The 21,993-nt window shown below is 40.5% G+C and overlaps 1 protein-coding gene across 5 annotated transcripts in view; it reads left to right on the forward strand.

Annotated features, from left to right (window-relative positions):
- CARMIL1 (capping protein regulator and myosin 1 linker 1) overlaps nt 1–21,993 on the forward strand; it is a 319,730-nt gene that overhangs the window by 278,859 nt on the left and 18,878 nt on the right. For all 5 annotated transcript variants that reach the window (XM_059938045.1, XM_059938046.1, XM_059938048.1 and 2 more), the window contains 3 exons: nt 9,716–9,782; nt 10,026–10,222; nt 18,236–18,348. In XM_059938045.1, the coding sequence (XP_059794028.1) occupies nt 9,716–9,782; nt 10,026–10,222; nt 18,236–18,348 (377 nt within the window). The remainder of the gene's footprint in view (nt 1–9,715; nt 9,783–10,025; nt 10,223–18,235; nt 18,349–21,993) is intronic.

Below are 21,993 nucleotides of genomic sequence, written 5' to 3' on the forward strand. Positions count from 1 at the left end.
AGGATATTCACGCAGAAGTATTTAAAGGTGAAATGTCAAGATGTCAACAACTTAAATGGTTCAACCAAAAATTTGTGTGTTTGTGATAAAAAGAGAAAATGGAGGAAATAATGTGACAAAATGTTAGAGAATCCACGTGAAGAGTATACCTGTATTTATTATACTATTTTTGTGATAAATTTGAAAATGTTAAGAATAGTTGGGGAGCAAAGAGTAGGTGTATGTATTTGAAGTTAAAGAAGTGGACACCAATCCATGAACCACTAGGGTCCATTAGGAAGTTTTTTGTCAATCTAACATGAAATGGGAAAAATAAGGACAACAGAAAAACTTTACATGAACGTAAATGTATCTAATTTAAAGGCCTGTTCTTTATAATAGATTGCGCCCTTCTATCTTTGTGCCTAAATTCCCTTTATGGAAGTGATGGTGGTAGTAGTGACAGATGTTCTCTTTTAAACAAGTCTATAAAATCCAAGTGCGGGGGAGCGCTGGGTTAAAACAGTGGGTCAGTTCACTCATTCATTCACCAGTTATTGAATGCCCACTACTTGCCAGGCTTTCTCCAGGCTGTGGGGATTTAGAGGTGAGCAAGACAGAATCCTGGCTTATCCTTTCCACCCAAAGACGTTCAGTTTGTTTCCCCCAAGGATGCTTGTGGCCACAAGGGTAGGGAGGGGTCACTTAAAGGAAACCTCCTGAGTCAACCTCTAGGCGTTTTCCTATTTCAGCCAAGTTAATTCCATTTCACTCTTCTGTATTTTTGAGATACTGTTTAACATGTTTCAAAAAGAATTCTGCCATATATTAAAAAGAAAAAAAACTTGGAAAAAATCACTTTTTTGTGTGTGTGATAAAGGATCCCATAATAAATGTCTTTGGCCATTAACTTGTAAAAAGAGTTTATCTCTGCAGAAGTTTTAAAAAGTGAGTATACTTGACTAGGCAACTATCCATAGTTGAAGTCCTCATAGATGTGATGCCGTTTCTGCCCATGGAAGCTGAGGGAGGGCTGATGAGGTGGGAGCCAAAAGGCACCTCTGCAGTCTTTGGGCAGATTTGCCTAAATTTCTGTGCTTGGAGGTAAACTCCCTCATTTGCTTATTTTTTTTTAACTAAATGGCTTTTCTTCCTCACCCGTCTGGGCCGGTTCTTGAACACCAAATCGCTATCTCTGTGTTCTTGTTGAAATGAATTACTAAAGTGGCTGGCAAAACATTTACATTGTTTTGTTAGAGTGAATCCCATCCAGGTTCATGTTTAATTTTTTTACTCCCTCAAATGTGAGTTTTGTGGTAAAGAAAATGAAAAAGTTAGAAGCGGTACCAAGTTCTTGTTTTAATTTGGCTTCTTGGGCTCCTAAATGTTGAGATGGCAGCTATTTTTTTTATTATTATTATTGATTTTTAATTATTATTTTTTTAATTGAAGTATAGTTGATTTACAGTATTGTGTTAGTTCCAGGTGTACAGCATAGTGATTCAGTATTTTTGCAGATTATATTCCATTGTAGGTCATTACAAGATAATGGGTATAATTCCCTGTGCTATACTGTAGATCCTTGTTGCGTATCTATTTTATATATAGTAGTTTGTATCTGTTAATCACATACCCCTAATTTGTCCCTCCCCCGCTTCCCTCTCCCCTTTAGTAACCACAAGTTTGTTTTCTATGTCTGTGAGTCTGTTTTAGTTTGGATATACATTCACTTGTATTATTTTTTAAATTCCACGTTTTAGTGATATCACATAGTATTTGTCTTTTTCTGTCTGATTTATTTCATTATACTGTTCTCTAGGTCCATTCGTGTTGCTGCAGATGGCAATATTTCATTCCTTTTTATGGCTGAGTAATATTCCATGTGTATACATATCACTTAATCCACTCATCTGTTGATGGGCACTTGGGTTGCTTCCATGTCTTGGCTATTGTAAATAATGCTGCTATCCACTGGGGGGTACATGAGTCTTTTTGAATTGGTGTTTTCGGGTTTTTCCAGATAAATACCCAAGAGTAGAATTGCTGGATCATATGGTAGTTCTATTTTTAGTTTTCTAAGAAACCTCCATACTGTTTTCCGCAGAGGCTGCACCAATTTACATTCCCACCAACAGTGTTGGTTCCCTTTTCTCCACACCTTCTACAACATTTGTTCTTTGTAGACTTTTTGATGATAGCCATTCTGACCGGTGTGAGGTGATACCACATCGTGGTTTTTATTTGCATTTCCCTAATAATTAGTGATGTTGAGCATCTTTTCATGTGCCTGTGAGATGGCAGTTATTCTTGAATGCTTCATGGCAATAATAACACTTGTAAAACACTGGTACATGTAACCCTGAGTTGCTTTAAGAATCTTTAAAGTTTCTTCACATATATTACAGTCGGTCAGTTTCCACCTGATGATCAAATTTGTCCCTTGTCATTACCCATCAAGAGGTGGCCACAGTGGTGGTGGCATATGGTCCTGCAGATGAGCTTCTACTGGGGTGTCTGCAGAGTAAGTCCAGGCAATCAGTCAGCACCAAGTGACCTGAGTGATGCCTTTAAGTATTCCTAAATAAGCTTTTTGGAGAGTTCCTACAAAATTACAAAAAAGCACACCAAAAAAATGTCAAGCACCTGTGTTCCCACCAGCCTGAACAGACAACACGTTAGCATCTTTGTCTTGCCAGTGTGTTTTTTTGATACCAGAATATGAACTCTAGGAATGCAGGGACCTCATCGATCTTCTTCACTGCTATACCCACGCCCCTTCACCAAGAGTGCCCAGTGCACAGTAGGTGCTCAGTAAATATTTGTTGAATTTCAAATAATATGAAACATTATTGATAAAATTATAGCCTCATTTGACCTCTCCTGACAGTCTCACTCTTCTCCCCCTTTCCTCAGAAGAACCACTGTCACAATTTTGGATGCTTTCTGTTTATTTTGTATGTTCCAAACATAATGTATTCGTAACAGTATATAGTGTTATTTTGTATGTTTTAAAATTTACATAAATGGCATCATACCGTGTGTATCTTTCTGAAACTTGCTTTTTTCACTCAGTATTACCTTTTGAGATTTTTCATGTTGCTATATATAAAGTTTTTTCTCCTTTTAACTGCTGTTCCATCATTTGAATATACTTCATTTTAGTTATCCATTCCTGTGTTTAATAGGCTTTTAGATTGTTCCCAGATTTTTGCCATTATAAATCTACTAATAAATGCTTCCTCTCCCCTCAGTTTTTCTCCTTGGGAATAGCAAAATGAAAAAATGATAATATGACTAATGCTCATAATCACTGCCAGTTGTTGAAGCACTGTGGGGCCATGGACTGGCACTATATGCCAGGCTCTGTGCTAAACACTTTATATTCATGATCTTGTTTAATCCTCACAACAGTTTATTTTACAAACTAGAAAACTAGGCCTGACTTTATAAAAACATTGGCCAATGTTCCACAACCCCTTAACTGATTCGAGCTCAGTTCTTGGATGCCAAAACCTTGAGCATGGGACATACTCTCGGGAGAGGATGAGCTCTCTGTACTCACTAGTCCTTCCCTTGCCTTGATGGGGAGACATTGAAGTCAGTATAGGTAAATGAGTTCCAAAAAGTGTGCTGAAGGAGTAGAGAACTAATGATCTTGATTCCTTTGAAAAGTTGAAATGTCTGTTGCCATGGTTTCCCTCTTCATAGAAACATATTTTTGCTTGCCTGTCATTTTAGGAGTTGAACCAACTGAAAGGTTCCTTACCTTCACTTATAATGACCTTTAGGTGGATAATTGGGACAGAGTACTTGTCATGTTGAATTAACCTTTCACAAAGAGAAAGTCTAAAATTATCTGTGGGACTTAACCATCAGCTATAACTCTCGTACGTATGTATCCATAGTCACATCTTTAAGGAAGCTTTTGAGGGGATGTATAGTTAAGACAGGGGCAAGAGTCTTTATTTCGGGCCATTCAGGAATATTTGAAAATACATTTGTACTTTTTCTCCTTTCATTCAGCAAGGCTGTTTTCAATCTAAGGTATCATAAAATGAGGTATATTTGAAGAAAATTGCCTAATGAAATATGAAATTAGAAGTCTGTGGATTGAGACTTTTTCAGGACCTTGCTGATGGAAGCCTTTCTGATAAGCAAATAATACTGAGGATGATCATAATGATGGTGGTGATGGTTATGGGAAGCCTTTTACTTGTGTGCCACCACCGGTTTACAGTCACAAACTGAGAAGCCCTGTATTTTCATCCTGCTGTATATTGAGAAGAATTGACACACACAAAATAAGGAACTTGAAGGAAAAAAGTCAGCCCCAGGTAGATGGAGTCGGTGGCCTTCCTCAGAGTGTGTTTTCAGGAAGTTTGGAAAAGATGCCCCCCATCTTTACAAAGATCTGACATTCTACAATGGGACATTTTCAGTTTTGTTATGCTTTTTAAAAAATTCTTTTATAAATGTTCAGAATATTAACATGCCCTAACAACTGTTAATAATGGTGACCAATGAGGTTTTAAAAATTCTTTAATTAGAGATTTAGTGTGAAATGTAAGGTGACCTAAATTCCCACTAAGGTACAAGGTACTATCAATGTTAATGACACTATAGGTAGGTAACTGTGCTAGGTCCTGGTATCAGATCCTTGCCTGAAATGCTCTGATGACTGAGGGGGAGAGAGAACTCAAAGCTGCTGCTACAGTGGGGGAGGACAGAATGATGTAAAGACCCCCAGAAGGGACGCTTACATGTGCCCGAAGACGTGTTGTCCCCACTTAGTTGCTGGGACTAGCCCTGTGGCCCAAGAACCAACACCTGCATGGTGTTTGCTAATGTCCATCCAGTGTTCTGTCTACCATGTGCCTTTGGAGCTGATGACATCTCCATCTCCCAAGTGGGATTAATACCTTACGGGGTTGGTAGATGGCATTTTGCACGCACTTAGCAGAAGAGGTAATATCTCTAAGAGTTTCTGCAGTTTTCAAGCTGTAATTGTGCTTCTGCTTAGGAAAAGCTAGGTTGGATGCCTTAAGCTAATAATAGTTTGGCCTCATTCTTGCCTCGTTCCTTTGCTATGAAGGCTTTTTATGTAGCTTTTCTGTTTATTTGTGTATGGTGCCTCTCCCTCCCCATTTCTTGTAATGCTGTTGCTTTATTTCTCTTCCATTCAAAATTTTTTTTTCCTTTCTTTTTGCTGCATGGAGACTCTCTGCTGTACAAGTGTAAGTACTTTTTGGTGGCTCTGCAGATTCTGGCCGTACTAGTTTACATTCTTGTGCTCCATTTGCTTCCGTGCTGCCTGGCTGATCTCCCAGGAGACTGTAGTGTCGTCATCCATCTGTGGATCCTGAATAAAACAGGCAGCAATTTAGAGACAAGACTGAACTTTACAAAATGGTTCAGCTTAGCAAAACAGGGGATGAATTTAAAATATTCCCAGCCATGTGCCTGAAAGCAAGCAGAGTGTTGATGAAGAGGGTATAAACATTCAAGAGGAGAAAAGTGCTTCTTCCATTCATGTTTAAAAAAAAAAAAAAAAGACATGATTACTTAAACTTCCAAGGTTTTAAATTTCTGATTCTTGTCATATTACTTGTTTCCCAGAGTTGTAGAAAACTGGCATCATAATACCTTCTTGTATTAGAAGATTTTTACTAATCTGCTTTCCAACTGTTTTTGTTTTCTTTTTTTTTTTAACCTCAAGGAAAAGAAAAGTAATTAAGGATTCTTGAGCTTTGGAGTGAGGGTGTTGTTTATTATTCTTTGCGCAAACTTGGTAAAATGAACAAGGAAACTACTCCATCCTATTTTTCTGGTGATAGAAACAATTTAACTCTCATTAAAAAAAAAAATTAGTATGTCTAGGCATTATGTGTTAAAAATGAGTTTAACAGGAAAAATATGTTGTGTTGTTTATATAAGGTTCTAACATTAGTCCTTAACTTATGGTAAAAGTGGATATGTATCACTGTTGAGCTACATGGAGAATAGTTATAAATCCATTATAAAAATTGGATCAAACGAGTACGATTTCCAAGCAATGTAGACATTGTGCTGCTTTTGGATGCTTAGGGAATAGAGCCATGAATTTCATTCACTGTCTGCCACGATGGGGATTTACTGATGTTTGTGATATCAGAATAAGTCTATGTTTAGAGTTTTCCTTCTAAAGTTATATTTTAAAGGGTTTAACGCATTGTTCCTCTTATTTCCTGAGGATGTGAATATTGAAAATTACTTACTACTCATAAAATGCACTTTTAAAGACAAAGTAATTTTGTCTAGGCCTGAAGTAATAGTTGGCAATGTTAATCATACATCGATTTGTGAAGGGTCCTTTTGGCGTGTGTACCTCTTCTGCTTCCATTGCTGACCCCCTTCATCTGTTGGGCACTTTGTGATTTCTCTGATCAGAAAATACTTAGGCATTGACAGATGTCCAGGAAGAGTAAACAAGGACTAAGACATAGTGTGAGAAAATTAACCCTTTCATTTTGGTTCAGAAAGGGAAGAGAGTAAATGTAAATCTGGATGGTAAAGCCAGATTTTTTTTTTCCAGGATTCAATTCATCTAACCAACAGGTGTGAGAAGGGAGAAGAGAGTGCATAGAAACCATCTTTGTAGAGAAACATACAGTATGTGTTCCTAAATGTACACATAGGTGGATAATCATATCATTCTTACATTTCCTCTTGCTTTAGATTTATATGTAATCGAATCATAGGAATGAGCCAATAAGACTGAGCAAGTCCACACTGTCTGTAAAACTGTTAGGGAAGAAACAATTGTAAAGAAAAGAAAGAAAACTATGAAGAAATAAAATTCACTTTTTTTCTCCATTGTTATACTTAAATCCATACTTATTCTTTCTCATGAAAGAAAGAGATTGTAAACCAGTTCATCCATCGAAAGAAATGTATAAAATCAGGTTGCCTTCTTAACACCAATTGTAGAAACCAGCCTGATTGCAAGCTCTGACCATTTTAGCAAAAGGCCGTTGGCCCTGTCCAAACATGGCAAAACTTCAGAATTCACAGATACGTCAAACACAGAGAGAGTTTTATGCAGAATGCAACTGGAAGTTATATGCTCTTGTAAAGAGCATATGAAATGAAGGAAAGCAATGAAAATGCATTAGAATGCATCTTTCTGATATTCAGATTTTGTGTACTAGGTTTTGAGGCATTAGAAAGCTAGACCAAGAAAGGCAAACTGGTTTCCCTTTGATTAATGTCAGCCATCAAAAATCCTGATGATTTTGTATGTTTCTCAATGTGTCTATAAAATTAGATTGAGCGGAATGGTCCATTTACAGTTGGGCATCAGTTTGTAAATGAGTTTCTATTTTTTATATATGTTATATATATTCTCTTATATGTAATTCTATATGTATTTCTTTTTATATATTTAAGAATTATAATATAGTTGAAATGTCATTATTGTCATATGTTTTAACATGTATTTGGTATTCATTATAAAGGCTAAATAGGGAAACTTGACCCAGATTATTTTTGCCCACAAACACTTTTTCTTATAAAATCTAATCAGAAGTCACAGGAAAAACTTTTGGAAGACATCTTCATTCTATGCATTTTTAAACTTCCTTCCAATTTATCTGTGACTATCTAGATGAATTGGCTGGAAATTATATCCCAAGCTACTTCTTAATCCTTTTACCTATCAAGGTTGTGCACAAGGTGGATACAATACTGAAGAAGTTTTCATGACCAAACACAGCATATATTTTGATAGTTTGTGTCTCCTTGAAAATTATTTTTAGAGGTTTCACTTATGAATAGACCAGTCACACCACCTTCAACCACCTGTAAGGCCTGTTTTGGGGAGAACTACCTTGAAACTGGATTCCTTTCCAGTTGCATTGGATTGGTTGTATTTTTATTGAACCTGCAAAGCCCGATGCTTTATAAAAAGATTTTCCTCTGATTGTCTGCCTTTAAAAAACCTTGAAAGAACCAAATCAGCAAGTTTCATTACGTTCAGGAAGACCAGTCTGGATTTAAGTTCTATTGCTCACCATTTGTGTGTGTGTGTGTGTGTGTGTGTGTGTGTGTGTGCGCGCCGGGGTTGGGAGTGGGGGACATGAGCATGCTCCAAATGTGCACGAGAAGAGCAATGTTTTTGGCGGAGGGGCAGGAATACATGAGAGGGGGCCTGGCAGGGTCTCCATGGGGGGGGGCGGGGACAGGAATGTAGTGGTCCTCAGGGAGTAGCTGCTTGTGTTGGCAAGGTCTTTGTGTAGGTCTCTGGGAGATGGCGTCAGTGTGAGCCCTGAGGTGGCCCCTACCCGCCGGCAGGGGGCTTTCCGGAGGGGCGTCACACCTTCCTGGCCTCCGGAGGGAAGGAAGCGAAACTTTCTTCTCCCTCTCCGCGGGCCCCCCTGGACGCCGCTCCTGAAACCGGGGGTTCCAACCAGCTCTAGCGCCTGGGAGAGGGAGAGCGGAGGGGGCCTGCCCCGGGGATAAGGCACCACCCTGCTCACCATTTTTAATCTTTTCTCTCAATAATAAATAATAGCAAAAGGCTATTATTGTTAAAAATGACATAAGACTGTCAAAACTGTAAAGCTGTTTGCTTTAAATTTCAGTATGAAACAATTTATTCTTTGAACCTTGTTATCAACCTGTGGATTTTTTTTTTTTGGAGAAAGCTTTAGATGACAACCTATTAAGTGAAATCAAAGTCTACAAACTAAGTTCTTTCAGTTATGTTATATCTTAGTTTACACGAATACCAGTTTCCAGTATCAAAGCAGTTAACACCCCTAAAATCCATCCGTTTTATTGATCACAAGTGGTGAGGCAGGAGGGATGCTGGGCTGACCTTAATAACTGGCTCTGTCCCTGGCCCTGCTCCTCTTGACTTGAGTGGTTGTCCTTATCATCTCCATGACTCAGTTTCTTCCTTGCAATTTGTTTGTGGAGGTGATGACAAAGGTCCCCTCCAGCTTTGACACGAGTTATCGTGTTGAGGGAGAAGCTAATGTCTTCCTTAAGGCTTGACTTAACATAATCAACAGTTGACACCAATGCTAGAAAAATGCTCTAAGAAGTTTTGGCCATGGTTTGGGTTTTGGCCTCCTTTTTTAAAAGGAAAAGAAGGAACAAAGATGTCTTACTGAGAAGTGACAGCAGATAGACTTCTAAATCATGGCAACGTTTTTCTTTGGTCTTTGGTCTATGGTCTTTGCTCACAATGTAAAGATCAAAATTTTTGTGGCAGAAATGTGAAACAAAACAGTTAAACTGCTTAAATCATTAAGATGACAGAGTTTGGTGTTGTTTATATTGATGTTGCTGTGATAATGAACAGTGAATAATTGTGTTTTCAATTTTTAGCGACTGATTTTTACAGTCTTTCATTCTTATTCCTTGTATCTGTTTTAACATCCTCATGTGCAGCTTGGAGTTAAATCCTATATCGTTCATTGTTCCTTTTAGCTATAAAAATAGAATTTAACTGAATAGGGCTGGGGGAAAGAAGTTGGCTATATCATTTGAGAAAGTGGTAAACATTTAGAAATGTCTTGGCTTAGTCTTTTCAGTCTGGCTGTCAAATGTTACTAACCATCCTCTGAAGAAGTAAATACTGAGCATAAAACAATTGATCCCAAATATTACCCACCCCCCCAACAATGTTTCTAAACTTTGAAAGTTAAGTTTTCTGGGAATACCTGTCTAAGTACTTTCTTTATTTTATTGCTAGATGACTCCTAAATCCAAAAGGAAGACTATCCATAGCCGAATGCTGCGGCCTGTTTCCAGGGCATTTGGTAAGTGAGTATTTTGCTAATGCCAGTCATTTCCTTATAACTGTGAAACACCCCTCAGCAAGAACCTCGGACCACTTCAAGGATATTCCTTAGGGATGCTCTAAGTGAGTAAATATTGAGAAAGAGTTAAGTGATTTGTGAATGGGTGTTTGCTATTCAGTGACAGACTTAAAATTACTTTTAGGAACTTTTTTATCCATCTGTATGCAGTAAGCTTCAACCTGGGGCTTTGCTTTATTTTAGAAATGGAATTTGATCTTGATAAAGCCCTGGAAGAAGTGCCAATTCACATTGAAGACCCGCCTTTCCCATCCATCAGACAAGAGAAGCAGAGCTCAGGGTTTATCTCTGACTTGCCATCCGAGGAAGGAAAGAAGCTGGAGCACTTTACCAAGTTAAGACCAAAACGGACTAAGAAGCAGCAGTCCTCGCACACAGCGGTAGGTGGGCTGGAGGGGCCCCGTCTCTCCCTCACCCTGTCCTCCTCCGGGGAAACCTGGAGAGTCTTATAAAAGCGCGTTGCATACCTGAAAGCTTGTAGTTAAGGAGAATAGAACCTCTCCGTGTGTGTGATATTCACATAAAATGTCTCATGTGGTGCTCAACAATTTTGGAAAAGACAACACTGTAAGGTTTTCAACTCTTTAGAACAGAGTTGCCCCTTGGAAGTCGTTAGAAAAATATCAGTCACGTGGGTGAGATATAAAGGCTACATCTATAGAATTTTATAGTGTCTGGGTGTGAAAAGATGGAAAATAAGTACCAAAGAATTGATTTGTGATTAAAAGTTGTTTGCATTTGATTTTGGACTGCACCCATATACTCCCCCACCTCCGTGTTCTGACCTGGTGTTCAAGGCTCTGGTGCCCTGGCTTTTGATAACCCACAAGCTGCGTGGCGGAGAAGAGGCCGTACCTGGGAGGACCATGCAGGCGGCATGCTTCTCAGCATCCTGCTGTCCACTCAGGAGAGGACTGAATTGTTTGCGCGAAGGAGCCTTAATGCAATTGACCCCATGTCTCTCTTTGGTTAGCGTCTTTTCTCTCCTTTGCAGTCAGACTTCTTGAAAAAGTTTGTCTTTGCCTGTGGTCTTTCTCCCTCACCTTCCTGTCACTCTGCAACCCACCAAAATCTTCATTCTGTACCTACCCACCTCTGAAACTACCCTGCCAAGGTCACTCCTAACCTAATCCTGTGGACACTTGTCAGCTGTCAGCCTACTTGACATCTCAGCAGTTACCTGACCCAGAAAGCTCCATCCTTCTGTGGGCCTCTGAGTCATCACTCTCTTTTCTTTCCTATTCACCTCTCCAGTGATGCCTTTTCAGTTTTCCTCTGCCTGTCCATCCCCCTACCCTTAGCTCCTAGGTGGATAACTACTCATTTTGCAGACCTCCACTGAGGCAAGATTTCTCCCAGGAAGCCCCCCCTGTCTCTGCCTCTGTTCTCCCACATGGCTGGGGGTGCACGACTCCAGGGAAGGTCGTTCTCCCACACTAGTTGTGCACAGCCTGAGCAACCTTCCATGGAGGCCCTGCTCCCCCAGTGCCTGGCTTTCACCCTGTTACAGCCCTCGCTGTACAGTGTTTTCTAAGCACGCTTTCCTCCTTGTGTATAAGCTCTGTGTAGGAAGGTGTGTGGTTTATTATGCATGGTTGTATACTGAGCACTTAGTATGAATTTATTCAGTACAATGTAGCAGGCGTTCAATACTCACCGGATGATAGGTGGATGACTGGAGTCGTAGATGGATAAAAGTCACAACCAGTTATCTGCATGGTCAGTCATTTGCTCATTCCAGATCCAGGTTGGGTGTATTTGGTTGATTTCTCTCATTTGATTCTGAATATCTTGACATGGTTTCAAAAAAACAAAAGAAAAAAAATTTTAGTAAATTTTCTTTTCCAACTTACTTGATTTTAACTTTTTATTGCACTGTTACATATTCTTCGAGGAATAAACTTTTTTCTTTTTTAAATAAGGGAAAGGCCTTTCAGATGGGGAAAAAGACAGCATCCCACACTCCAGATTCTACGTGGTTACTGAATAAATGGTTCCTCCGGCTCTTTCCCTGTGGAGGGTCATTAGCAGTATAGCTTGTATGTGACATGATGGTTTAAGGTTCCCCTTGATGAAGTCAGTGACCCAGGGAAAGAGAACGTCATGTCCTTTTTTTCTTTACCCATTTGAAAAACGAGAAAGAAGGGAAGAAAGCTGTGACAGAGTCTTGGTGGAGGAGTGTACTTAGGGCTATTCTAGAGCGATTTCAACTTTGTCCACGGAAAAGCTCAGACTCACAGGGTTGGCAAACCCCAGGCTGCTCCATCCTAGGGACTCTGTAGCACAAGGGTATGTCCTAGGATAATGGATTATGGTCCTGGGTCTAAATAGATCTCCCCAGAGGCTTGGTAGCCTGAGAAACGTGCACAGCTTGTTCTCCTTTGGTTTCACAGTGGAAACATGCTGCCTAATGGTTTCACAGAGCTTGTGATTTTCAGAGTGCTCTCACGTCGAACGCCTCCGTGAAGCTGCCACACTGGCCCCATTGTCCGCATTTTCCAGTGGAGGCTGAGAAGGCTGCAGGATTTAGTAGCAGCAGTCATTTGATATTATCGTTTCGGTTTCTTTTGATGGATTGAGTAGCCTTAGTCCACCCTAAATCGATCTTAGCTTTTCTAGAGCTTGTCTTTGACCCCTAATGCCCCTAATGAGCTTTTCTGGATGTCAGAACTCTCAAAGCCAAGGTATGGAGGCTGTTTTTAACTTTCAGCATTTCTAATACCAAATGTGTGGTTTTCTTCCCCCGACACCTGCTAATTCTTCAACTCTGGACAACAACTGGGTGTCCCACGATTCAATTCAATTCTGACCCCTCAGGTGAAGGGCTCAGCGGTACCCTCACTTCAGATACCAGTCTCAGGTCGCCTCCGGTACTTCTGACCAACCAACTTCATGGGAGGTTCCCATGCCCCCCTCCTTAGGTTAGATAATTTGCTAGAATGGCTCAGAATACTCAAGAGGACACTTTACTATTACTGGTTTATTATAAAGGATACTGTCAACTGAAATAAAAACATGCAGTGTGAGAGCTGTGAGATTCAGTTTTATTTGGGGACTTTCTGAGGACTATAGCCTGGGAGACAGCCTCTCCAAAGACTCTGAGGAACTGCTCAAAGAGGTGGGGGGACGGTCAGCACATGTGTGATTTTGGAGAACGGGTACGTGCAGTCAAGCACATATCTTGGTAGAAGGTTGCTGTTGGTCATGGGGCACAGATATCTTAATGATTGTAGTGCTTTTCTAAGTATGGGAAGATGCAAGAAATTGGGTTCATAAAATTTTCTCTTGAAAATATTTAACTATCTGAAGGCCTGTTCTGCCAGTTTTCCCAGAGCACAGAGGGCCTCATTCCTGATCTGCACCCTGAACTCCTTTTGGGTGTGTTGAAGGTCAGTGACTGCAGTGGCTAACGGCTTAATTCTTGTAGAGCCACATGGCAAGCGACAATCTTTAGTTGGCAGTTGTTACCCATACTGACCAACTGGCTATAAATGAAAGGTTCCCACAATCCTTCTTGGGTTTGATGTATTTGTTATAGCGGCTCACGGAACCCAGAACTTACTTACTGGATTACTAGTTTATTATAAAACGATGTAACTCAGGAACAGCCAGATGGAGGAGATGCTTAGGGAAAGATACACGAGAAGGGGCACGGAGCTTCCATGCCCTCCCCCAGCACATCCCACTCCCTGCATCTCCACGTGTTCACCAACTCAGAAGCTCTCCGAACCTTGTCCTTTGGGGTTCTTATGGAGACTTCATTACACAGTCATAACTGAGTAAATCACTGGCCATTGGTGACTGATTGAACTTCTGGGCCCTACCACCTCCCTAAAGTGCAGGGGGTGGGACTGAAAGTTCAAACCCTCTAATCATGTGGTTGGGTCTCCTGGCTATCAGCCCCCATTTTTAGGTGGGTTCCAAAGTCACCTCATTAACATAACCCAAACACCTTTATGGCTCTCATTAGGAAATTCCAAGCGTTTAGGAGCTCTGTGCCAGAAATGGGGATGAAGGCCAAATATGTATTTCTTACTGTAAATCACTATATCACAACTATCTTCATAACATAGTTGGGACGCTCTCTCTCCGTTCCTAGTCTCTGGAACAGTTTGCGTGTATCATAGATCTTCTGTTCGTCTCCCGGGAAGCCACCTGGGCCTGATGTGCTGTCTGGGTGTATGTCATGCTGATATGTCGATTTTTTTAAACTAGGGGTTTGATTTCTTTTGTTATAGATCTGTTGATGAAAGAGATGAATAGTCAATCTAAGAAAGAAATGGAAAATTTTATTTCAGCCAACCTGAGGATTATAACCCGGGAGACAGTTTTTCAGAAAGCTCTGAGGACTCTTCTGTCTGTTAGAGGTCAAAACACAGTTATATAAGTTTTTGAGACAAAGGGTTATACGTCAAATGGTGTACTGACAGTTTACACAATCCAGACCTGCATGAACAAAGTGAGAGGTGGGTCATCCTGACCCCTTACAAGATTAAAAAGGAAGGTTATCGCCTCAGGAGGTCTGGTTAAGGCAGAATGCACAGTACACTCTAAAGGGGAGGGAGGGAGGGAGGTCCAAACGGGCAGAGAAAAATTTTGTGTTTAAATTTTTCTCATCTTGCCATAAAATATGAATTTTATTTCATCAGATCTATTCAGATTACCTAATTCTCCTTGAGACCACTTTGGTAATTACTGTTTTTCTAGGATATTGTCCACTTAGTCTAATAGTTCATTTAGTTGTTTATAGAATTCTTTTGCGTTTTTAATCTCTTCTGTATCAATAGCTGTGTCCCATTTTTCCATTTTTAATATAACTTAATTCCTCTCTCCTAATTTTGCAAGGTCTCGTTTACTAGTCTTTCTCAAAGAATTAGCTTTACTAGTCCTCTCAAGTTCATTAATTTTTGTCTTTTTTTTTTTTTATTATATTTTGTTTCTTTTACCTCCTCTTGGATTCCTTTTTTCCTGGCTTGATTGCTTGGCTCTTAATTTTCCATGTTTCTTACTGTCTAATGTATGCACGTAAAATTTCAAGATTATTCAACTCACTAATTAGCACTCTAAGGGTTTTTTTTGGCTCAGAGTCCCTAATGTACCTAATCGTCCTTCCTTCCTGCCCAGCTCTCTCCCCCCCGCCTGTGGAGACTTGAGAGATTTGGCAGCTGCCTTGTCAAAATCCAGGTGCACCCCCGGCAGTGCTGTCCTGGGGCAATCGTCTTAATAATCCAGGAAGAGGAGAACGGAGGGTGGTCTGATGGTCTTTAGTCTTCATAATCACCGGCTTATCTTCTAAGCATTCACAAATTATCCTATTAGCATTTACTTATACACCAGAGGTGTGAAACCTACCTTCTTTACTTCTCAGATACTAACAACAGCAATTTCTGATTTTATTTGCAAAAGCCTGCTTCTGAGCACAGGTGCAGTCGGTTTCAACTAGCTCAGGGCTAAGGTTTCTGCTCTCGCTTTCCAATAGCTCCGCTCCCCTTTTTAGTCTGGAATTTATCCTCCTTGACATTAAAGACCAAAATCAAATGGAATTTTGAGAACTTCCGACGTCTGTATGTCCTTTCCTTTCCTTTCCTTTCCTTTTGCTGGATATTGAGCTAAAACAGCATGTGTGTTTGGCTTTGAACTCTCCTGACAAACCGCACGTCATTTTAGTCTTCAGCTTCTCTGCTGCTTTTCTTACAGGCTGCTGACACCTCTTGCTTTTAACAGATGCATTTTAAGCTGCATCTCTCTCAAGGTCTCCCAGTGATCCTGGACTTCTCTTAATCTCTCTACTCCCAGTCTCTTTATCTCTAAAATGACAGGGTTGGACCCAGGGTGGTGGGTGGGGTCTCTAAGGTCCTGTCCAGCCCTAAAAACTGGCCTGTCCTACAGGATGGGAAACCAGATTGCTTTGTTGAGCCCCGTGTGCCTCCATCTCTGAAATCCATTGATTGTTTTTCATGTTCCCAGAGACCTTTTATGCTAGCTGTGAATTGTTTCAAAGCAGGCAAAAAAGAAAAGGGCTGAAAGGAGAAATTATGCTAGCAAAACTTTTTTTTTCCCCTCAAAATGGGAAGAGGAATTTGAGAGGCAGCCTCTGAGGGCAAGCGAGGGCGCCCTGGAAGGAAGCCCCGTGTTAGGACCACATGTCCTGGGGTCACATCCTTCTCATCCATCCGTCAGGTGACCTGTGTGGGCACCCCTCACCCTCTGAGCCATGGTTTGATCTGGTACTAACCAAAACCTAGGATAAAGCTATCTTTCCTTTTCAGTTCAAAGGGTAGGTGTGAAGATGAAATAGTAAACTATCGAGCACTGTACAAACTTAGGGAGCTATTATTACTGTAGAGATTCCATTCTTTTACAAAAGGAAAAATGACAATCCAAGCAAGTTCTGTGCTACTTTGTCTTTTGTAATTAAAACAGAAGTTATTCAGTGAGCTGCTTTCTCTCCGTAACTGAATTCTCGAACTTGGCTGATTCTCTGCTCTCTTGAAATTCACAAGAAAGCCTTGCTCCACTATAAATCACCATTCAGAGGAGAGGTCTAATTGTTTTCATTATTCGCATTTCACAGGGTTCTTGGTCTATTACCTATTATCAGGTCATTTTTATAGTGGACGTTGCCAGTGAATGATTGTTTAAAGCAAATGATGGGTCTTTTCTTTAAACAGTGCTTGTGCAGACAAGAGCCAGGTTCCCCCAGAGGCAACTTGAGACTTGCAAATCAAGATTACAGAAAGGAACTTTCCCACCGCTCTATGGCAAGACATCCCGCCCAGATATCGCAACCACATGGGAATTTGTCCTCTGCCCAACAGAATGGGCAAGATACATGTCCTTTCTCAATGGCCCACACCCTATCTGTGTGAAATTTTAATACACTATTGCAGACACAAACCAAGCATGTTACTGAGTTCACTATGAGTTGTCCATTCAAAGAGAAATGCTAGATTGATGAATAATTTCCATATACCTTCTCACCAGCTTCTGTCCTGAGACTCAAGCTTTCGACACCTGCCCCTGGATTTCCACAGCACCTCAAATAACACTGCCTGAAATTGGACTCATCATCTTTTTCCCCAAGTCGGATCTTTGAACTATGTTCCCTAGAATGATGCTCCCATTCACCCAGCCTGGGAAGTTCAACCTCATCTTGGGCAACGTCTTTCTTTCTCTTCTCATTTCCCTAGTACTTAGTTCCTCATCTCCTCCAGATTAGACTAAACAATCACAGAAGTCTTTCGTTTGTGTTCCTGAACAGATTTCCCTAGTTATAATCCCTGGCTTCTCCAGTATATCCTTCATGCTGCCCCAGGATCATCTGACCAAAATGCAGGTTGGGCCATGGCATTTCTTTGGGGCTCCCTCTCACCTACAAAGTAAATTCCGCACTTTTTAGCATAGGATTCAAGGTTGTTCACTGTCAGTCCTTGTATTATTAGTTGGGAAGTATTCATTCAACTAGAGATAATGAGAGATACTGAATTAAAAATGACTTAAATCATGAGAAATACTTATTTTCTTACTTAACAAGAAATCCAGAAGTCTCGGGATCCAAGACTGGTTTGTTCAGCACAGCATAAGCACCCAGATGGTTTCCACTGTTCTGCTCTTTCATCCTCAGCATGGTGGATTTTGTCCTCAGGTTTGCTTCCTCTTGAACTCCAGGTGGCTGCTGCAGCTCAGACATCACATCCTCTCTCCCACAACCATGCATAAAAAAATGCATCCCTTCCTCTGCAGGAAAACCTGCCCGTGAGCCACCTTGTAACTCACTGACCAGAACTGTATCACATGCCCATGCCTACCAGTCACAGACAAGGAGATAGAATTATAGTATTTGACTTGTTCAGATAAGTATTCCATCTTGAAATCAGGGTTCTTCCAGCAAGCAAGAAAGAAAGCAGGTGGTGGGGGTTGGGGGGTGGTGTTTGGAGTGGCCATTTTTAGTATCTGCTAGGGTTAATACTCAGCAGTTAACTCTATCCCTAAACCTCAGGCCCCGGCCACTGGAATTATTACTGTTCTCAAAACTTAGTGTATGTATCATTTTCTCATGCATTCTCTCTTCCCTTACCAATATGCCCACAATGCCTTCCTCTGCTTCAGGAACACATGGCTCTTCATAGCCTGCTAGGTTCCAAGCTGCTTCTGAGACAGCAGTCAGCCTTAATCTTCCAGCAGGCTTTGTGTTTATAGTGCATTTCTCACTTTTGTTTCTTTCTACCCTTGTTACAGTTGTAATGTGACTTCTATTCCAGTAGAATATAAGGGCCCTATGTCAGTCAGTCTTGTCCTTCCCATGGCCTTTATCACAGTGCCTTGAATCTAGCAATACGTGTTTGCCGAATTAAGTTGAATGTAAATTAATATCACACCTGTTTGGTTTGCAGGGCTGTGCTACCAGCCTAGTCTCCCAAGATGGTGAACAGAATGGTCTTATGGGGAGAGTGGATGAAGGTGTAGATGAATTTTTCACCAAGAAGGTGACCAAAATGGATTCCAAGTGAGTTCAGAGTCATTTCACTAATCATACTATTTAATTCATATTTAAATTACTAACAATTACAATTAAACTTAGTATGTACTAAGGCTCTTATTTCATATAAATATATAAAATAGACACATTTTACAGGGGATTTACTGTTCTGGTGGTTTGCAGATGTGATCTTCAGGTCAGCAACATCACTATCAACTGGGAACTTATTAGAAATGCAAATTCTCAAACCTCTACCCCAGACCTACTGAATCAGAAGCTAGAGGTGGGGCCCAGCAGCCAGTGTTTTAATAAGCCCTCCAGGGTATACTGAGGCACGCTCAAGTTGAAGAACCACTGTACTCTTCTAAATCAGACCAGAAAATGTACCTCCCCAAGGTATTTTTTTTAGGGCATCATCACATTCACCTGGGTATGTCTAGGACAGTGGGCATTGGCAGGCTGAAGTTACTTACAGTGGACCCTTGAACTACGCAGCTTTAAACGGCACGGGTCCGCTTATTTGTGGATTTTTTTCAACAGTAAATACTACAGTACTGCACAGGCTGTGGTTGGTTGATCTGTGGATGTGGACAAACTCGGATACTGAGGACCTACTCTAAGTTATACGTGAATTAACCCCCTCGTTGTTCAAGGGTCAGCTGTATTTTAAAATTCCTCACGTTCATAATTTGATGTATCTGGGGGCCCTACATCATTGCTAAATGGCACAGCTTTAACAGACAGTGTCAAAATGACAACAGAATTAGTGAAGAGGCTTCAGAGTTAGCCTCTAAAAAGTTTTCTCTGTATTTTCTTATTAACAACATGGAGTTTCCTTAGAAGACAATTCAATAGTACTTTTACTAAGAGCTTAACTTGAAACACTCCAGCCTTTAAGCATGACTTGTACCAAGTTACTTAATCCCCAACTATATGCAGATCCATCCCCAAGTACATTCTGAATATGGATTTGTGTCTGTGAAGTATTCTTCACCTTGAGATATCAAATTCAAGAACGAATTTAACCATCCTGATAAGCTGAGGGTGAACAGGCCAGGCACTGGGAAGGAAGAAGCTAGTCCGTTCTGTAGATTGATGTGCCTTATCTTGCCTTAGCAGGATGGCAAGGTGGGAATAAGTTAAATTTTTGTGTCCATACCAGTATAACTTACCTAATGTTATAAGCTTTAGGACCCAATTATTTGTCTTTTTGACACTTGAAGCTTGGCATACTAGGGAAAATTCTATTCTCCTCTCCTTCAAGATCCAATGTAAATGTCATTTATTCAAAATAAATGTCATTTATTCTAGTCAGGGGAAAGCCCTGACTATTCCTCCCCCACCCCCCCCAAATTAATTGCTCTTTCTCTAGTGCTGAGTCAACCAACCCCCCCCCCCTTTTTTTTTCATCCTCTGCACACATCTGTTAGGGCAACATAATCCTTCCAGAGTTTGTTTGGTTTTTAATTTTTTTACAGCGTGGGGAATAGATGGACATATTCTCAGCGCAGAAGATTCAAGCAATACCAACATAAACTGAGCCAAACGGGAAAAGCCTTCTTAATGACTGGCTTTCAAGTCTTTTCTTCCCAAAGAATGCTGTTCTTCACAAACAATGCCTGGGTCTTATTTTTCATTATAACTTCAGTGTCTGACACAGCCCATAATGTATCAACTGCCCTCAGTCACTACTGGTTGAATGAATCAAGACAGTCCTGGCCTGTATCTGTACAAACAGATAATATTGTAGGCTCTCCTCTTCCCAAACTTTGGAAATTGAGTTAGTGGAGAGATCTGTGCGCGTTAGATCTAGATCATCTGTGGTGTCACCGCCAGTGTGATGTCCTCTGCCCTTAAAGCTGCCTCCTTCTTCAATAGGCTCTGAATGAAAGTTGGGCAAACTTTATAAGGTGTAAAACCCACTTTCTACAAAGATACTTGCTCTAGGAGGATTCTCTTCATGTCCAAGTGCACACATAGAACTAGGTACATCAGTTTTTGTCGAATAATGATGGAATCCACTAAAAGCTGTGATTTGTTTTATTTTGTTATATAAAAACAGACCATTGTCAGTTTGTTACGAGAGGTGTAGGCACAGGTCAGACCGTCAGGTTGTATGAAGGAAGTTTGAAAATCAAAGTTGCACATGCTCCTCATAGTTTAAAATGTCAGATGTTCTTCAAGGCTTTTTATTAACAAAAACACGCAGGGGGCTGTTTCTTTCCCTATTCCCCAGAGGCAATTAATTCCTCTTCCTTTAGCTGTTTACTTTTGATTTTGCTTCCATATTTCTTAACTTTTTTGTTGTTGTTGCTATTTCTTATTTTTCAGTTTTAAATAGTAACCGTAACTGGTGACTTCTTACTATATAGAGGATGATACTTTAGCTCTTATACAGTCTGACCCTTCTGTCTACCAAACGCATGCAGGCAAACTCATACACACACACACTTTTCCTCTTCTTGCCATCTTATTTAGTTATGTCATAACTGTTGGTTACATCAGTGTTTAATGTTTACTTCATTATAAGCATGTAAATATTCACAGCTGAGTTATACAGTATGGTATGATTACATTTCCTTTCCTATACAACTTTTTAAATTTTTATTGGGGTATAGTTGCTCTACAATGTTGTGTTAGTTTCTGCTGTACAGCAGAGTGAATCAGCTATACGTATACATATATCCCAATATTTTTGGATTTCCTTCCCATTTAGGTCACCACAGAGCACTGAGTAGAGTTCCCTGTGCTAGGCAGTAGGTTCTCTTTAGTTATCTATTTTATACATAGTAGTGTGTATATATGTCAATCCCAATCTCCCAATTCATCCCACCCCCACCCCTTTCCCCTCCATGGTGTCCATACGTTTGTTCTCTATGTCTGTGTCTCTATTTCTGCTTTGCCAATAGGTTCATCTGCTATACAACTTTTTATTTTCCCTGGAGTTAACAATTGTCTCCTTTTGCCTTTGCTTAGTTTTCTGTATTCCTATCTCTGACATATCTCCAGTGCCCGCCAAAGTCTCCAGTAAAGGTATAAATTTCCACAAGTCTTCTCAGTTTCATCTTCCTGGGCACATCCTTCACTGCTGTCTGATAGCCCCAGGGTGACCTGTAGGCCTCGTCCCCTGCTGGCCTCCTGGGATGTCCCTTCACTGTCTGCTGGGGGCCTCCCCTCACTCATTCCTGTGTCTTTCCTGTTTCCTTTGGCCCGGTCGTCGTCTTCCTTACTTCACTCTCTTGTTTGGTGCAGCACCTCCTCGGGTTGCTTGCTGAGAAAGGAAGCACGGGAAGTGAGTTTCTGAAATGCGTATGTCTTGCATTTTGCTTAATAGTGTGACTAGGTACAGAACTCTAGATTGGAATCCATTTTTCTTTAGAATTTTGAAAACCTGGTCCCATTATCCTCAAGCTTCTAGTGTTGCTCTAAGAATCCAATGTCATCTTGAGTCCTGATCCTTTCTGGCTTGTTCTTTTTTTCCTCTTCTCAGGAAGCATTTGGGATCTTCTTTCTGCTCCTGGTATATTGACATTTTATGATGATATCCTCTGTGTGGATTTTTGATTTTGTTTCGTTGAAACCCATTTGCTAGGCACTAATGAGCCATTTCAATCTGGGAATTTATATTCTTTGGTTCTGGAGTTTTTTGTGAATTATTTCTTTTATAATTTC

This window comes from Balaenoptera ricei, chromosome 11, assembly GCF_028023285.1.
Source record: "Balaenoptera ricei isolate mBalRic1 chromosome 11, mBalRic1.hap2, whole genome shotgun sequence".
NCBI lineage: Eukaryota > Metazoa > Chordata > Mammalia > Artiodactyla > Balaenopteridae > Balaenoptera > Balaenoptera ricei.